Genomic DNA, 17,263 nt, shown 5'->3' with positions numbered 1-17,263 from the left:
ATGTATCTTCCTCTTTTTCTTTCTTTCGATGTTGCTTGTTTTGCGTTTTTAACGTATAACGTCACGAGGACACGGTGAACGCGTAACCGACTTTCATTTCTATTCACGTGGTGATTTTATATAAATAATAAAGACGAGCGTTTTATTCAAGGCGAATTCTAAATGGTAGTTTTTGATGTTTGAATTTTCAAGCTCTCTGTAGTGTACGTCAAGAGCCCGACAGAAAGAAATTTTGGAAGCAACGCCGCGTAGCACGGTCAATTTTTTTAATTTTTTTTTTCATTTAATGCGTAGAGATAAATTTGACGTGTATTTTGGCACGCTTAAACATTTGTTTTGTATAATTAGATAAGAAGTTTTAATATATTTATATAACATATTTTGAACTCATGGAGCGATCAGACAGATTCGATTTATTCGAAGTGTTTTCACCAACAATGACATAAAATGCTATATGTATATATTTGTACTGCTATCTATTGCTAGTTCAGCGTCTACCAATTGCGTTATGCAACGCTGTTTGCGATTCTTTCAAGTCAGATTTTTTAATCAGACTTTTGACGTCAACCATTGAATATTAAAAATTATTATTTAAAAAACGCATTGAATAAAACATTCGGACACGGTTCTATTTACGTGCACGGAGATCAAAGTTGGCGGAGTGCTCATTTTCTCTTCTTACCATTCAGAAAACTTAAGAAATAAATATCTTTAAAACGTCCTGAATATCATCTCAAATATCAACAAAACATTCGGATATACATATTATATTCTATGCATATATACACTGAAAAAATATTTACTGAAACCAAACAAATTTTCATTCGAAGAAAGAAAATAATTTACTCCTAAAAATTAACACTCCTAACTAAATAATTATTTGATCGAATATATGTTATTAATTAAAAGAAATATTTCTTAGTTCCAGAAAAATATTTTTTTTTCAGATTGAAAATATGTTTATTCGACTTGAAATAAATCTTCAGGTAGAAAAAAAGAAATATAAATAAAAAAGAATATTTAATATCAAAGAGATATTTTTTTAATATGCAACAGAAAAAATACCTCAGAATTATTATTATTCCTCATATAAGAGTATCAAAAAAGTGTTACGAAAATGTTAGTGAAAGACAATGGAAATATATAAGACGTACAAGGACGGAAATGACAAATCAACTTTGAAAAATTGTGCAAAGTAATTGAGCTATAGTTTTATAAGTAGCTGTGTTTCTCTACATTCGTTGCAGTAATTAAATGCAACAATGTTACAAAAAATCATATATACATATATATATATATATATATATTTATTACATACTATTTATTATCTGATACATGCGCGAATAGGTGGAGAGCTTTATAGAAACAGTTCAGTCAGCTACACATTGACAAACCTACATTGAGAGAAAGAAAGAATATTCCCAAATACAATCTCTATTCCTCCGGTGTTCAGAAACAGGCCCTATTGTTGAGATCTTGTCCGCAGCTCCTTCAGTCTCTCGAACAGCGACGTGCAGAAGGATTGTCTGTATCGTGGACTGATACATTCCAGCAGACAGTACGGTGTCTCGAAATGCTTGTTATCCGCGTTCGACGCATCGTCGTGGCGATTACCGACGACGATGAAACCAGAAGCGGACAGCTCCACGCAGAACTGCAAATTCTCCAGAGTGGTCAGATTTAGGTAGATGGCTTTGTTGCTGCTCGTCAACTGCTCAGACACCCTTATATCCTGCACATGGCTCTTCACGTCGTTGATCACCGCCTGCGCCTCGAGTTGCCATTGCCCCTGGCACGGTACATCCTCCAAGTCCGGCATCTTTCTTCGAGAACTGTGCTGGAAAGACTAAATTTACCGAAATGAGATCGGTCTTGGAACGGAATATACGTGGGATGTAATGCTCGAGCGAGGATCGCACGCTTAGGTTAGGAATTAAGGATGTGAGCACGAGTATCTCACGAAACGTGATATTAATTGACGATTATGGAAATCGGTCGCGTGTCTGCAATTGACGATTATTAATATTCGCGAATCGCGTAATGCTGCAGATAATAGTCGAAGATGAACGATAATTTTCAACGCAACATGCGATCATAAGCGTACCGCAACAACGAGGACAGCGTTCCAATTGGTTCCGATATTCGCCGCCAGTACTGATGGCGCGACCTTCTATGTATGCGCGATGCGAAATTGACGGGACGAGGCCCGTCCAATCGCAGACATTCCGTCGATTGCGATCCGTTGAAACGATTTTCTACTGAGGTTTCGATTCTTGAATCGACTCGTAACTATTCGTACACGTAACTTGCGAGTCATATCCAATGAGCGTGCAGCTGTTCCGTAAAAGCAGCACGCTTATTGAGCGAGACAAGTATATTTCGTTTCATTCTAACTTATTACACCACCAGTTCAGCAGCGCATCTAAAAAGAACGGACCACTACGCACGACGTATTGCAGAACAGGCCTTAATTTGGACGTTGCGAGCGTATAGTGGAACGCACCCCATAAATGCCGGCCATAATCTCGCACGCTCTCGAGAATTGAGAATTCCAGTGCTTCTTCCAATATAGATGTGTTTCGGTAACCTACAATCGATATTTGACCTTAAGTATACGCAGATCTTACGGACATCGTCAACAAACTATTTTTACGTAAGTCAACTTTCGTGCTACGTGCATGGATATTCATAATATGTCGCAAAACTACATCTGCTTTTGTTAGTAAATAAAGCTGCAATAACAAAGATGGGAAGATTAGTTTTAGGCCAAAGTTGGGACATGAGATGCCTTTTAGACGATTTAAGAACATCTTATCTTACAATATCTCAAAAACAACTTAAAGATGTCTGAGAGATATGTCCTGATTTTGGACGTTTGTGTTGTCTGAGAGGTTACGTTTTTTCTGAAGAGTACAATCAGTAATGTTAAGAGTTATGTATATTTCAGTAGTAGTTAACGCGTTTGTTATACATATATTAACATACATTAAAATCATACAATCTGGCAAATAGTAATTGCAGGTAGAACTGTCACAAAATATTTTAACGAATTTCTTATTATTTTCAACGACACCTTTTAGATTTGCAAAATAAATGGATTTATATATATTCAATACATGTTTTATTATTTATTGTTATTCAATACATATGATAATAATCTTCGACGAACGTTTAACTTTAAATGCAAGAAACTGGGCCAATAAGAACCAATGTGTCGGTTTTTATTTCCATTAGGGTTTTTCCTTTTTAGATTCAAGTATTTAATCATGAAATGATATTTGATTTTTTCCATTGTTAAAAAATATACTGACAAACGTACTACAATTGATGGTTAAAACAAAACTAAATGTCACATATGGCTGAAACTTTAGGAGGCATTAAAAAGATGCAGCTTTCATACCTTACAACAGTTCCCGACCAGTAATGCCATTTTCATATTCAGGGTAAGTATCAGAATAAAAAGTAAAATATCTCGAGAAGTATTCACTTTTCGCTGATCTCACTCTAGTACTTTTATATTTAAAATGAACAAAGAAATCGAATTGTGTTGATGAAACTATCCTATTAAAAAAAAATAAAGTCTTGAAATGACCTTGAATTATTAACTGTACAATTAAATTGAGGTCACTACCTTATGTCTCCCTCGAATCTCTACAACTTTTGTCTAAAACATTTTTCTTCAAGATGCGTTGTTTATGAGATATTTGAGGTTGTCATTTTTTAATTGGGACACCCTGTGTAATGTCTCCTCTATTATGTGAGTGCTCGTGTTTTAGTCTTTTTTTCCTAAATTTTCGCTTTATTTTCATATAATCAAAATATCAAAATTTTTTCCCTCACAGCGCATCAATATTCCAATAAGTTGCTCATTTCTCGATTGAATTATTTGGATTCGGTTTGATTCGCGCGCGTGTGTTTCACATGTTGGTCGCTTGTCGGCGATCATCGACTGGTTTCGGCGGTGGTCGGTGTAGCTTGTCGACGTTGTTGGTCGTCGCTGTGCTTCAGTACAGTTTAATACACTGGTGTTTATTTGCGTTTATTATCCGTTGTATCCGCCGTTGACGCGTGTTGCTTAATGTGCGAAGACATGGAACGGCAATACAATAATACTGGAGAAGAGACATGCTTTTGAACGCATGAAAGAGAGGGAGAGGGAGAGATAGAGATAGAGAATTGTGCAGTGCGCCAATTTTCATCATGATTCGAAGACGTTTATCAGCAGCCCGCGTAATCTAAAAATGGTAATTTCTCAATATTTACCAACGTTAGCGCAACATTATAAAATACGACCGTTCGTTTCTTCTTATTAATTTTGCAACCGATATTGCGGACTCTCGTAGCCTGTCACTCTTTATGTATCATGTTTTCATGTTACCCACGATTGTGATCAAATGTGTGTGACAATTGGCGAAGAGTTACTGTCCATTGTCGAAATAGCTCGGTAATAAAAATAATAGCGATTCACCGTAAGCTATATCGACGGTGATCTACATATTAGCATCGTTAGCCGGTCATCATCGGTCACGATTAGTCACGATTTAATTTCGTGCACGAATTACAACGAGAAATGACGTGATGACGGATATTGTATTTTTAGTGATTTGGCACGGTTTTGATATCGCCAATGTTAGATCAACGAGTAACGTCTAAAACAGAACAATATATAATATCGTGGTGATTTTTGCGAGAAAATCCTCGCTTAGGCTGATCTTTGTACCGGTCGAGAATTTGATGAGACTCATCTCGCTTCTATGTTTGTCCACCGCGGTCGTTAAGAAGGGGAAAGATACACATATCACAATTTGTTATATCGCTGCGCAACTAGTAGTGTAACTAATGGCAGAATGAAATTGGGCCAAAGTATGTGATAGCGAAGAGAAACAAAAAGAAATTAGGAAAATAGGAAAATAAGACAAAAAGATGAATGTTTTGAAGGATTTTTTGTAAAAAAAAAAGCATGTTTATTTTAGGTAGACGTAACAATTTTATTAAAATATGCTTTATTATTATTGTTTTAAGAAATATTTATTACGCCGTAATTTGAATCAAAATATTGACTTATTACTATAATAATTCCGAATTAATTGCGTTTTCTTCCGAGCAAAATAAGCAGCATTCTTCACGGTATCGGATGATTTTTTTTTATGTACTGACAAAATGTTTGTTGTACGAGACCGCTTTTTAACGTACGTATGCCAGCCATGATGCAAACAACGTACCGTCTATTTGGGTCATATCGAACAAGTACAATCTCGTACGAATGGTGGAAATTACAATTGACATGTGCGTCGCTCGCAAACGTTATATTACGCGTTACATTTCGTTACATTGCGAGAATGTAACCGTTATACATTTGTGCTTACTGGGTTCCGAGCTGTTCGTCCGTAAAAAGTGAGAAACGCATGAACAAAAGGTCATCATTATCATCGTTTATTTGATCTTGTTGCAGCTCTAGAAGAGGGCCACAGGAAAATCAAGCCTGATGTCCATATGGTCGACCAGTACCGGGCGCAATACAGTGTTTGGCGCGGAGAACGGCGGCGGGGCAGCGCTCCCCCCCTCGCACTTACCGATCCACCTACACGTGGCGCACGCACATCTGCGCAACGCTGACGGTCACTGCTTTCAGCGGTATCACAACTGTCAGGTCAGTAGACTATCTGCCCTTGCCGATACTTGATTACGATAGTGGGGAATCGTTTCCTTTTTATCTTCCACACACATACATATATATATATTGCAATTCACATATTACGTATATATTTTTTTTCGCTTCTTCTATTCCCAGTGTCACGTGTCTCTCTCTTATGTCATCTCATTGTGTCGTTCGTTATCCAATTTTGAGTAATACACGAAACACGAGACGGCTCTTTATTGTATACGGATTGCAGGTTAGCAGAGAAGGCCCGATTGGAATATTAAAGAATATATATGTTCCGCAAAGCCGATAAGCTAAGGTTTGAAAGGCTGAGAAAAAAGCTAAGATAATGTAAGCGCGTTCGAATTTTACGTCTAATTGCAATTATAAAAATCAGACTAATATGAAATCAACTTTGCTTTCTATTTCTATAAATATATTAAGCGTAATAGCAGCATATATATAGAGCAACCGTTTTCTTAGAATCTCTAATAGCACATATATCCAGCGCCACTTCGATACGATGCTGCGCGTTAATCATTCGATATAATCGATTAGATGAGCCTCGATGTGCTATCATTAGCTTTATTGTGTTTAATTTCGTTCGACGAGTGAATAGTGCCTTCTTAAAATCCTCTGTTGAACCCTTCCACTTGACACAGTTCCCATAATTTTTTTCCTCTGGTCTGCTTTGTTGAGGGGATAGATTTATCACAAATAACAGAAACTCTAATAATAAGAATCTGTTCGATAACTGAAATTAGTAGTAACAGTAGTTTCTTGGACTGAAAAAAAGAAAAAATAAACTTGACACGATAAAATATATTTGTTTCTTATGTATTATTTCGTGAGAATATTTGTAATTTGGGTTGGAAAGTATTAAATTCGTTTATTATATGAATACGATTATATTCAAGTACTTGCATTACCATATCCAGCTTTGAGTGCAATTAGTCGCAAATTCTCGATGCTTTATCCGTACTACGCATTACGTATTGGTAATTATCCGGATGTGCTTATAACGATAACATCGTAATACCAGTTTTTTTTTTCCCCCCCCCTCTAATTATTCGCATTCACGTGAAAACAAAATTATAGGTGCAGAATTTTGAATAATACCTGCATTTGTGCGATTTATGTGTAAAATGTGATGGTTAAGTACTTCGCAAGATATAATTTTTTAGTTTATAGTATTGCAATCTTTTGTACATTAATAAATTTAACAGTGCATTGATTAACTAGCTGTTTTATTATAATAAAAAAAGTTCCGTATTAATTATTTTTATAACCCATTAAGCCATTATGAACTTATGGAGAAATTAACAATTATTAAATGTATATCTATAGATACGACGTTAGATACGTTTTTCCTCTAATCTCATTTTTCACGTAATCCTATTTCTCTTTATTGACACGCTTCGTAATTGATGATTTCGTAAAAAGAAATGGTAATATAAAATTTCGACTTTGAAAAATAATACAAATATACACGTAAATAATAGAAATGTTTGAAGAGAGAGAGAGATTTACTTCTTTGCAATTATACAAAGAATTGCGTTTTGTGTTCCACTATTATATACAGAGTTTTATATAAAAATGAAGAGAAATTTTTTTCATATTTGCATATCATTATTTTTGATACGTGAAAATATATTTTGCGGGAAGTAAGAAATTGTATCCCCATTATTGTTACTAATTTTTTTGATAAATGTATTGCTTAACGTACATTCGTATGCGTCCTATACTTGAGACACATTTTCACACGATCACAGTCTCATTTGCATTATCGTCCGTCTGACCCGTCGAAAATACTCGAGTGTGGAAATCGTCAAGTCGAAAAATGAAATATCAGGTCCTCGAAAAGACTATACACGAATAACGTGTCGCCCCGTTATTAAATGCAAAAGTCACAATCGGCGCGAGTGTATCCTCATGCGTGTGTTTTCTCACGCTTGCCGGAGACTTCCTGCGAGACCCATTATTCACTACGCCAGTAGTAAATCCCCGCTTCCCCGCGAGCGAATCTTCGTCGCACTTCCGTCTCTGTTCTCATTAGTTTTTTTTCCTATTTATAATTCTCTTTATTTGTTTCGTTCAGCATCCATTGGTTTTTTTCCTTCGCGGACATACATTCTCCCATTGCTCCCACCAGCCACGTTGCTATCAACCTCCGGTATGTGCCTATCTCTTTCTTACATGCTTAGGTGCAATGATTGTCTCGTCTAGTCACAATTAATGTCACAAAAGCGCTTCTAGTTCCCTCCTTTCAGTTCACGAAGATACTGAAGACACGAGTCGGCTCGATCCTCTTCCCTCTCGATACAATCGCCCTTCCGTTCCAGACCGAACTAACTTGCCCGTATGCATTTGCGTTCGTTCTGTTCGCCAGTCGACGATGTCACAGTCGGGGGATGGCCTTCACACACCGAGTTATCTGTCGTGGAGGAAACTACAGCTCAGCCGTGCCAAACTCAAGGCATCGAGTAAAACGTCAGCCCTGCTCTCCGGTTTCGCTATGGTAAGACGAGGGAGTCCTTAACACTGATCTAGTTTCTATCGAAGCCTTCAATCGAGGTTCCGCACCTTCGCACCTGCGGTCTAGAACTAAATCTAAGTGGGTGAAAATGCGATTAAGCTTCACTATTACTCTACTTCTGACAGAAACATCAGGCTATATTCGTTCCACGTCGAAGTAGAACGTCGGGTCGAAGACTTCGGCGGGAACTAAGCTGTTTTTCACGCGAAGAATTCTTGGCACAGCAAAGTGTTCAGCAACAATAAGCTCAATCGCACAATTCCTTCGTTCCTTTATTCAAGGTCGCTCGGTAAATTGATGTGTGCGCGCAAACACGCGTTTTCCACGATGATTAATCAGCGTAAAATGACACGAAATATACATTCACGGGATAGATTAAGTGTCAACTCAAGACTTGTATGTTCTAATCGATGTGATCATTCCCAGTAAGCGAGAAACATTAAGTCAGTTTTTTTAAAACATTGATTTCACGTGGATTTTATAAACATTTTGGCATATAATGTTTTGTAAATGTTTTTAAATTGTTACTTGATAATACGATATTCCTAAATATTAAAATCATGGCATAGAAATGTTATTTTTAATTTTTAACGACGTAATGACTTTTTGCTTGCGTTGACTAGGTTGTTTCATATTCACGGGAAAAGTGCTGTTGAATCAATAAAATGTCCAACAGGAACGTAATTGAGTTTGGTCAACTTTATTTTATTTTTTTCTCATTTCAACATGTATATGCTGAAAATACGGATTTTCTCAGGACAAGAATGTTCCTTTTCTTCGTGTGTAATTTTATTACAAACATTCAAGTTTGTCGTCCCTTCGTGCGTAATCATGTATGCGCTAATGATTCGATTCCCTATCCTTCTCAATATACTATTTGATCGAATAACGTAACGAGTAGTAAGTGGCATGACTCGCGTGCGACAAGGGATGGACGACAAATATATCAGTACTAAAGACAATCACATCTGTCGGCAGGTTGCCATGGTGGAGGTTCAGCTGAATTCCGACACGCAGGTTCCTCCAGGAATGCTGATCGCCTTCGCTGTGTGCACGACCTTGCTGGTTGCCGTGCACATGTTGGCGCTCATGATATCGACGTGTATTCTACCCAACATAGAAGCCGTCTGTAATTTGCACAGCATAAGCCTCGTGCACGAGTCGCCGCACGAACGTCTGCATTGGTACATCGAGGTAGCATGGGCCTCTTCCACATTGCTAGGACTGTTATTGTTCCTGTTGGAGATCGCGATACTTTGCTGGGTGAAGTTCTACGACTTTTCGCAAAAGGCCGCATGGTCGGCCTGTATATTGCTCATACCGGTGCTGATAATCTTCATCGTATTCGCGATACATTTTTATCGAAGTCTCGTGGCACACAAATATGAAGTTACGGTTTCCGGCATACGGGAACTCGAATTACTTAAAGAACAAATCGAGTCCACAGACGTGGAGGGCAGAAACGGCGTGAATCTCTTGCAGACCGCTGGAGCGACGCATATCGTTTAAGTTCAGTATCTCCTCCGCCGGAGAAGAGCTTAGATTTTAAAATGATAGACGGTTAAATAATGAAGCCCATTCGACACGTTTGAAGTTGTATATGACTGCAATGGGTGTCAACTAGGAGGCGCTACGCCGCTACAGGGTCGACGAGCGGGATATTTCTCGCCGTGATATTCGTATCGAATCCTATCTGGTGGGAAGCGTAGTCGTTTTACGAGATAGTGCAATTTACTCGAAAAAAAAAACATGACAAGCAATCAGCCTTTTACATACACATTGCTCAGCATCACTGTGATGTTAGAAGAATTCGGTCATATTGATGAATACAATTTTCCTTTTTTTTTTTTAACTATAATTCGGAAATATCCGATAGACATATGTTTTCTGTGATGTAAATTAACATTAAGATGAGATTTTGTTTGTTAACATATATAGGAACGTCATGGGAGCGTTATGCCAATTTTGCCAGTTTTCATCTCTCTTCTAGAGAAGAAGCTGAAAGTTCGATAACGTTATTGTATATATAGACACATTTGCGAAACATTCCTTTATCCATGTTGCGAATCAAACTTAAGAGGAATAATACGCTTTATTTAAGAATATGTATATAGAATATATGAAGTCCGTCACCGAGTATCGCCGCATAGCTCGGACAGCGATAATAAGGCTCCTAAGAGCCATAGGAGCCCGAAATACTTTCTAATCAAAAAGCGATACAGATGCTTACGTTATTAAATGTATTTATTTTTTCGAGAAAAACGTACTCATATTTCGCCTAGGTCGGCACGATCAACGGCCAATGGATTCTTTAAGTATTTCACACGATATCTGTTGCTATCAGCAGATGGTCGGCTCTCATGTCACGATACAAATGCGCCGCCAAGCACGATATAAAATGTATCTTTCTTAAGACAGATATATGTATTTCATATCGCGATATTTTTTGCAATCAAAATTTCGATACGTACGTATATACTCCCTCGAGCATACGTATGTTACAACTGCCGTAAAAGGCGACTTTTACTACGACTAACGAAGAATTTATAATCTCGGCGAAACACGCACGGACGAAAGTCATTACCGGGAATATTATTGTCCGCGACGGTATGACAGTGATAGCGATTACAGTTGCCAAAATAAATAGTCTACATATGAAATCACACGCGCATTCTATTTTTCTACGTCTCTTTATTAATTAGTCAAAGTAACGTGAAACATTTATGTCCAAATCGGATTCAGAAGGGTGTAATGTGACGTAACGTGTTCATGATTACCCGGTAAACACTGGGTTACATAAATGTTATATACCCCTAATATAACTGAATGTTGTACAAGTAATATTACAAAAATGTTGCCGATAAGATACTAGTGTTTTGTAATTTCTCACTCATAAATATAACATGTAATATAACATTGTTGTTATATTGTGGTTATATATATTTACTCATAGAGCACGTTATCCGAGGGTTGTCCTTTAGATGTCCTTAGGATGTAGAGACGTCTTTAGGACAAGGCTTCCTGTACTTTGTGTGTGTAGAAAATCTTTTCGTTGCTAGAAGGTACGTATATATTGATATGGTATCTTTCAGACGGAATGAAAAAATTGGAATTTTTCTGAACCAAGCGTGTAGCCTTCAAAGAAGATTGTTGAAAAAAAATCGATTTTTTCCAAAACAGTGTATTTTATTTGCTTTTTTTTTACCAAACTTCAAACTACCCTAGTAGATGCACACACGCACGCAATAGACACATACACACGAATGCATGCTACTAGAAAAATGATTATGACGTATTTTTCTATATTTTTCGTATTGTTACGTGTTGATTATAGATATTTAAGATTACTTAACTATTTTGCCTGTTTATTTAATCATTTTATTCCACTTTTAGAGATGCCTAGCCAAAGTGAATCAAGGTGATGGATCGAGTAAAAAGAACGGAACTGCTTTTAAGCGGTTTTATTAATCCTGAGTCACATGAATGCGAATGCGGATTATTTGAACGGACGAAAAGGGCCGGAGATGAATACGGAGAGGAGATGGGAGAATGAAAGAGGGATGAGACGCGAGACAAGCATCCGATGATACCGGCTTTCGGTAGGAGAGATCTCGCGCGCGCTGCATGCTGGATCGATCGACTGGATATGCTGGTGGTCCTGGATGGTTCTGATGATGCGGTCTCTGGTCCCAGTGTGGCGATCACTTCTTAAGCGATGTAAGCCGCATAGCTCTTGTACGCGTACGGCAAAGCTGAGTACGCCGAATACGCGCTGTAAGTCGGCAGGCTGTAGGCGCTGTAGGCCAATGGCGCGGAGACAATAGGCGCGCTATAGGATGTGACCAGCGGGGCGCCGATGATCGCGCCCGGAGCGGGGGCAGGTGCGGGCGCGGCCGTGGCGAGTGCCAGGAAGGCGAAGAAGCAGAGCTACGAGAATAATAGTCGACGTGAGAGAGAGACTCATCGCGCACAGTATACGACACTCAGCGGGTGTCGATCAGTAGAATACGGAATGGCACGAAAATCGGTTACTGATATGAAAGATTCCGAAATTTTTTCACATTTATTCGGAAATCAATATTCATGTGTCGATAAGATTTTCAATTAGCGAAAACAATTTGAGTATAATCCCCTTAATTCGATGGACTGAGAAAAAAGAATGGTAGATTCAACGGAATTTTAATAAATGAACCATTTTTTTTTTCAACACAACGTCCATTGATCAAATTATACGATTACGATTTGATAAACAATTATATTATTATATTATATTAACACAACATATTGTTGCGCTGATTTGTTTGGTGGACACGATATTTTTTTAATAAGGGTGACCGCCAATTTTCAATCAATCGTTTTTTTTCATCGGTGTAGATATCAAAAAATTAAACACGAAGAGTAAAGGCAAGTAAATAAAATAAAATAGAGAAAGAGAGAGAGAGAGAGAGAGAGAGAGAGAGAGACAAAACCCAGGCAGTACAGATCTCCCAGGAACGTCCTGTGAGGACATCTCAATGTCCTAAAGATGTCCATAGAACGTCCATGGGATATCGTGTGCTGTTTGGGAATAGACACCCAATTTCGTTATAAGCTCCATTTAACTTACCAGCTTGAACATGTTGTAGCTTGTGTGTCCGTCTGGCTTGTAGTCAGTACGATAATACTCCAAAATACGACGTGGTACGTCTTATATAGGAGTAAGGAATCCTAGCCCAAGTCTCCTTACCTCCACCTTACTCCTGGGGACCCCCCCTTTTGCACCTTCTTCTTAGAGCACCTTCAAGGAGGGCATCGCCTTGTCTCGCGAGCGGAAAACGAACGCACGCGCTAGGCGATTTCTTCTTTTTCCGTTTCTTTCCTCGACCAATGCTGCCGACCAATGGAGCTTTGTTGCGACCTATAGTGCCGTGCATTAACACACGGAGCAGAGAAGGGCGTGATGATCCCTCAAGGTCGCCCGTGGTGGCCAGGCGTGGTCCGACTACTCTCTTTTCCCGCGCACGGATGTCGACGCGGCGAGTCGAAGCCGCGGAAGCATCTCGGCGGGCGAACATGTACGACGCAAAATAAAAAGAAGAAAGAGAGAGAGAGAGAGACTTAACTCTCGATCGCCTGATTTTCAAAAGAAGCATTCATTCTATTTATACGAATACAGATCTCAAGTGTTACGAATTTTGCGCTCCAAACTGTAGAAATTTGGCGTTAAATTTTATGAATTTTTAAAGTCGCATAAATCGGCGGTAATTCTTTGTGAGAGGCAGTTTAATGTAACATTTTAATTTGCATGACAGAGGTGAGTGATTGGTCAATGAAGACCTGCATCGGCCTGCAAATGATCGGCCGTACTTGCGGTTTCAAGAAAAAGAGAGAAGGAAGAGGAAGAAGAAGAAGAAAACGAGGAAGAACAATGTCGTACAGTAGTCTCGAAACACGCTTGACCCAAGGTCGAATTCCAATTTGCGATCTGTCGCGCGGACTTGATGACCCGTCGTGAAAAATCCGAAAATGACGGAGGCGGTCGTCAATTATTGGCGGCGATTTTTGCCCGACGGGAATTTAATCACGATCGCCACTCCTTGAATTCGCGGGCGTTTATTCGCGTCGATCATATAAATAGATGGGGAACTTTTTGTGAATAGAATGTTTATAGAATCGTCTTAACAGCTTATAGCTTATTTTTTGTTATACGCAATATATAATACATCTAAATTCTTTCAAGATTAAAAGATGCGCAAACATGCGTATAAAACGTCAATATTCTAATCGATTTCATTTGATGGGAAAGAAATTCTTAAAAATGGTCTTGAAAATCAACCATCTGAAATAGAAACCTCCCTTAACGCAAAGGTCATGTTTCGTCGCCGAATTTTCATTTCCGGTTCTTATTCAGTTGCAGGAAACTGGAAATTGTTTCTTTCCGCGAATGTGTCGCTCGTCGGCAAGGGTGTGTCACAGGTCGAGAGAGAGAGAGCAAAACGTGCGAGAATTCAGGTAAATAAAATTGATTTATTGAAACTTAATATTGCACAAAAATAACACGTCGCGCTCGCCGCGATGATGCGGTCGAAGCGATTAGCCGTCGGTCCAGTGATCGATCGCGATAATCGTAATCCGGCGATCCGCATGATGTTTCGTTTGAGATCCCGAGTTTACAGTAGAATAGACGGCGAATAGGCGGCGGAGTACGCGGCGGGCGCGACGGCGTGCGTGTTGTAAGCCAAGGGTGCCGCTGCAATCGGTGCCGCCGCTGCAAGTGGAGCGAACGGAGCGGCAACGAGCGGAGCCGCGGCGAGGGTGTTGTAATTTCTGGCGACGTATTGGCTACTGCTGGCGGTGACGATCGGCGCCGGAACGGCCAGGAGAGCTCCCGGCGCAGGTGCAGGCGCGACGGAAACGGCGGCCAGCAGGACGGCGAGGATGCACTAGAAGAACCAGTCGGTTCACTCGTTAATTAGCAAAGATTGCAAATACGTGCCGGTGGTCCGGCGGATAGTGAAACAAGCGTGCGAGTACACGTTTTTCAAGCGCAACCCCCGGCGAGACGCCGTGGTGCTGGTCGATCTTCTTCGATGAGAGAGCTCGTTTAGTTTGTAATCCGCGTTTCGTCGTAAAAAAGAAAAAAAGAAAAAAAGAGAAGGAGATAGGATATTAGACGGAGAATACTCTGCGAATTTTCCATGAAGGAACAACACCCAATTGGCTAAATTTTCTATTACTCAAATATCAGCCAAAGATATTACTGTACCGCGAAGAAGAACGGTCATTTAATTAATTAATTTTTTTCTTTTGAAAGTAATGTTTATCTTGAACAAGGAATATTTTTCGTCAGAATCCCTACTAACTGATCAAACTTATCACAAACAACTCAATAGTAATAATTGATATAATAGTTCAACAGTTAGTCAAATAATAATCTCTAATTGTTCCAACAGCTGTATTGTGAAATTAGGTATCTTCTGGATGATGTTAAACGAGAGAATTCGGAATTTTGAGTAATTTTGCCGCGGGACACTCACCAGCTTGAGCATGTTGTACGGATTAACGTGCGGGAGCGCTGCTTGAAGCGAGGGAAGAAGATCGAGGAATCTGCTTTCGGCATCTAAAAGCGAAGGTCTTTATACTACTTAGTTGGACCCCCAGCTGGCACTTCGTCAAGGTCACCGGCGTCACTAGCCCCTCGTTCTTAAGTAACCGACGTCGACGGGACGAACCGCACCTCCTTTTCTCTTTCTTGACATGATTCTTTCGCCTCGAGCACGAGGAGCATCCTCAAGTGGTTTTCCTTTCGAAGTCGAAACGTTTTCGTCACCGATGTGCAACGATTTAACGATGACCTTCGCTTAACGACCAGGTCACCGCTAGTTACACCAATCATTGTTCGCGTTGATCGGATTCCCGGAATAAAGAGAATACGAATAAATAATACGAAATGATATCCCTCCTCTCCCCTTTGCGCAGATACGGCGAAAGAATACCTTAAGATTCTCGATTCTCGACGATCTGTCCGTCCGAAGGAAGACGATTAATCGAAAGAAGGATTTGTCACTTATAGTTGCGTCACAAGGAAGTTAACCGTAAACGACTCCACGGAAGATCTTATTTACATCAAAATTACTATTACTTTGTATTATCATTATCCCTTTATTTACGATCACTATCGTTTCGTTGTTGTTTACGCGAAAATTCAACTTAAGAAATGTGACTCACATCTCTCGATCGAGAGACCTTGATCGCACATTCGCGCCAGCCGGCGAATCAGCGATCTGCCCGCCGACGACGAGCCGAGACACCCCTAGTAGCATATTTCATTGGCGTTACATCGTTCGTCAATGTTCGAATCGATGTAACATCGGCCAATGTAAGCGGTCAACGAATGCGTGTTACCACGGAACGTTTCGACGCATACGAAATTGTGATTGCGAGTCAAGTCGCGACTTTTGACGCGGCATTCTGGGTCACAGGTAACCCGGGCTGAGCCGATGGTTTATGTAACGCCCCCGTAAGGCTCTTCCCTCGGTCAATCGGGATCACGTAGTTGAGGAAAGTGCGCCGGGATCGATCGAAAGCGCGCGACTCGACGCCGCGGAGATGGGATGTATCGCTCAGGTTGTCGCGAGTTCCTGTTCCTCCGCGACAGACGCAGAGACGAGAGGGCGAGAAAGAGAGAAAAAGGCCTCCAGCCTGATGATTACTTCAACGATGCGGCTGCAAAACTCGAATCTCGTCCAACCGCCTCGTCGGCAACCTTGAAAGGCATATCCTGCTTCTGATCACACGTCACGGCGACACGGCGAAAACACATGCCGGCGGATCGTTTACATAAAATATTCGTTCGAGGGCACGAGTCGATCATTGATCTCGGGCGTTTTGTTTTTTCTTTCATTTTTTTTCTTGACTTCTTCAGGACGCGCCGGTGTTTGCGAGCCGATTGGACGGGGGAAAAAAATTGTGGGAGAAGGACGGAGCAGTGATGCGAAGTTTCGAATTCGAATCGAATGATGAAGAAATTACTCCTGCGTTTCTGAATTTTGCGGGAATAAGATTAACAATTGGACGAGACGACGGTAGAGATCGTATTATTCTCCGTATTTGTGAAGAAAACGTAACACAGAAAATACGTCTGTATTCGATCCCAATTATTTAATTTATTTCACTTAAGTTTGCACTCGCTCTGTCTGAATTGCACAAAACGAAGGCGACAACAACAATGGCCACGTGATTGCATCAGACTGGATTAGACTTGCATTATCAAACCGGCACGTGTCGACTCGTCCGTTTCGAGCCGAATAATCAATTATCGATTCACGTCGCACCTATATATCATTTTTTTTATGATACACGCATTATATAATTTACATAAGCGGCGTCATTATGTCGGTCTCAGATCGCAATTTATATTAGCGCGGCGACCTTAGGAGCGATGACGAAAATTCGGCCGGATCTCGAAGCGGTAGACCGGTCGCGATCAGATATTCCGGATATGTCTCGTCCCCCCGCGAGCCGTGCGACAAATCGTGGGCTCGCAGTGGGAGGGTCTTGATTCGCGAGGGAAAGTACGCCGCGAATATAAAACCGCGAGGTAGTCC

General features: G+C 40.1%; 3 protein-coding genes across 7 annotated transcripts; 1 reads left to right on the top strand and 2 right to left on the bottom strand.

The window, feature by feature from the left end:
• Nucleotides 1–1,288: 1,288 nt before the first annotated feature.
• Nucleotides 1,289–2,202, bottom strand: LOC106740724. The gene is made up of 2 exons (XM_014612049.1): nt 2,105–2,202; nt 1,289–1,846 (listed from the first exon to the last, which is right to left on the bottom strand). Exon 2 carries the CDS (start codon nt 1,817–1,819, stop codon nt 1,463–1,465), a length of 357 nt encoding a protein of 118 aa, XP_014467535.1. The 5' UTR covers nt 1,820–1,846; nt 2,105–2,202; the 3' UTR covers nt 1,289–1,462.
• Nucleotides 2,203–2,269: 67 nt separating this feature from the next.
• LOC106740723 (calcium release-activated calcium channel protein 1-like) lies at nt 2,270–10,840 on the top strand. 5 transcript variants are annotated; one of them, XM_014612047.1, is made up of 6 exons: nt 2,270–2,653; nt 3,372–3,443; nt 5,453–5,650; nt 7,740–7,814; nt 8,031–8,159; nt 9,156–10,840. In XM_014612047.1, the coding sequence occupies exons 3-6, from the start codon at nt 5,486–5,488 to the stop codon at nt 9,684–9,686; spliced, it is 900 nt and encodes a 299-aa protein (XP_014467533.1). In that variant the 5' UTR covers nt 2,270–2,653; nt 3,372–3,443; nt 5,453–5,485; the 3' UTR covers nt 9,687–10,840. The 5 variants fall into 5 exon arrangements, with proteins under 5 accessions (XP_014467533.1, XP_014467532.1, XP_014467531.1 ...); XM_014612046.1 differs by lacking the exon at nt 3,372–3,443; XM_014612045.1 differs by lacking the exons at nt 2,270–2,653; nt 3,372–3,443 and adding an exon at nt 3,674–4,244.
• Nucleotides 10,841–11,577: 737 nt separating this feature from the next.
• Nucleotides 11,578–15,205, bottom strand: LOC106740669 (cuticle protein 19.8-like). The gene is made up of 5 exons (XM_014611933.1): nt 15,194–15,205; nt 14,331–14,599; nt 13,347–13,363; nt 12,784–12,863; nt 11,578–12,104 (listed from the first exon to the last, which is right to left on the bottom strand). Exons 1-5 carry the CDS (start codon nt 15,203–15,205, stop codon nt 11,886–11,888), a joined length of 597 nt encoding a protein of 198 aa, XP_014467419.1. The 3' UTR covers nt 11,578–11,885.
• Between the last annotated feature and the right edge of the window lie 2,058 nt (nt 15,206–17,263).

The sequence above is a fragment of the Dinoponera quadriceps genome, unplaced genomic scaffold (genome assembly GCF_001313825.1).
Source record: "Dinoponera quadriceps isolate SergipeBrazil2010 unplaced genomic scaffold, ASM131382v1 scaffold558, whole genome shotgun sequence".
Classification (NCBI taxonomy): domain Eukaryota; kingdom Metazoa; phylum Arthropoda; class Insecta; order Hymenoptera; family Formicidae; genus Dinoponera; species Dinoponera quadriceps.
Note: the sequence above shows the minus strand (reverse complement) of the source record. Positions and strands in the feature narration are given on the sequence as shown.

Bases quoted from the DNA above. Each gene is read 5' to 3' on its own strand.
- LOC106740724 (XM_014612049.1), bottom strand. From the start codon at position 1,819: ATGCCGGACTTGGAGGATGTACCGTGCCAGGGGCAATGGCAACTCGAG.
- LOC106740723 (XM_014612044.1), top strand. From the start codon at position 7,574: ATGCGTGTGTTTTCTCACGCTTGCCGGAGACTTCCTGCGAGACCCATT. The intron at 7,815-7,911 runs GTATGTGCCTAT...CCCTCCTTTCAG, and splicing joins CACGTTGCTATCAACCTCCG to TTCACGAAGATACTGAAGAC. The intron at 8,160-9,155 runs GTAAGACGAGGG...ATCTGTCGGCAG, and splicing joins TGCTCTCCGGTTTCGCTATG to GTTGCCATGGTGGAGGTTCA.
- LOC106740669 (XM_014611933.1), bottom strand. The intron at 12,105-12,783 runs GTAAGTTAAATG...TTATTCTCGTAG, and splicing joins GCTACAACATGTTCAAGCTG to CTCTGCTTCTTCGCCTTCCT.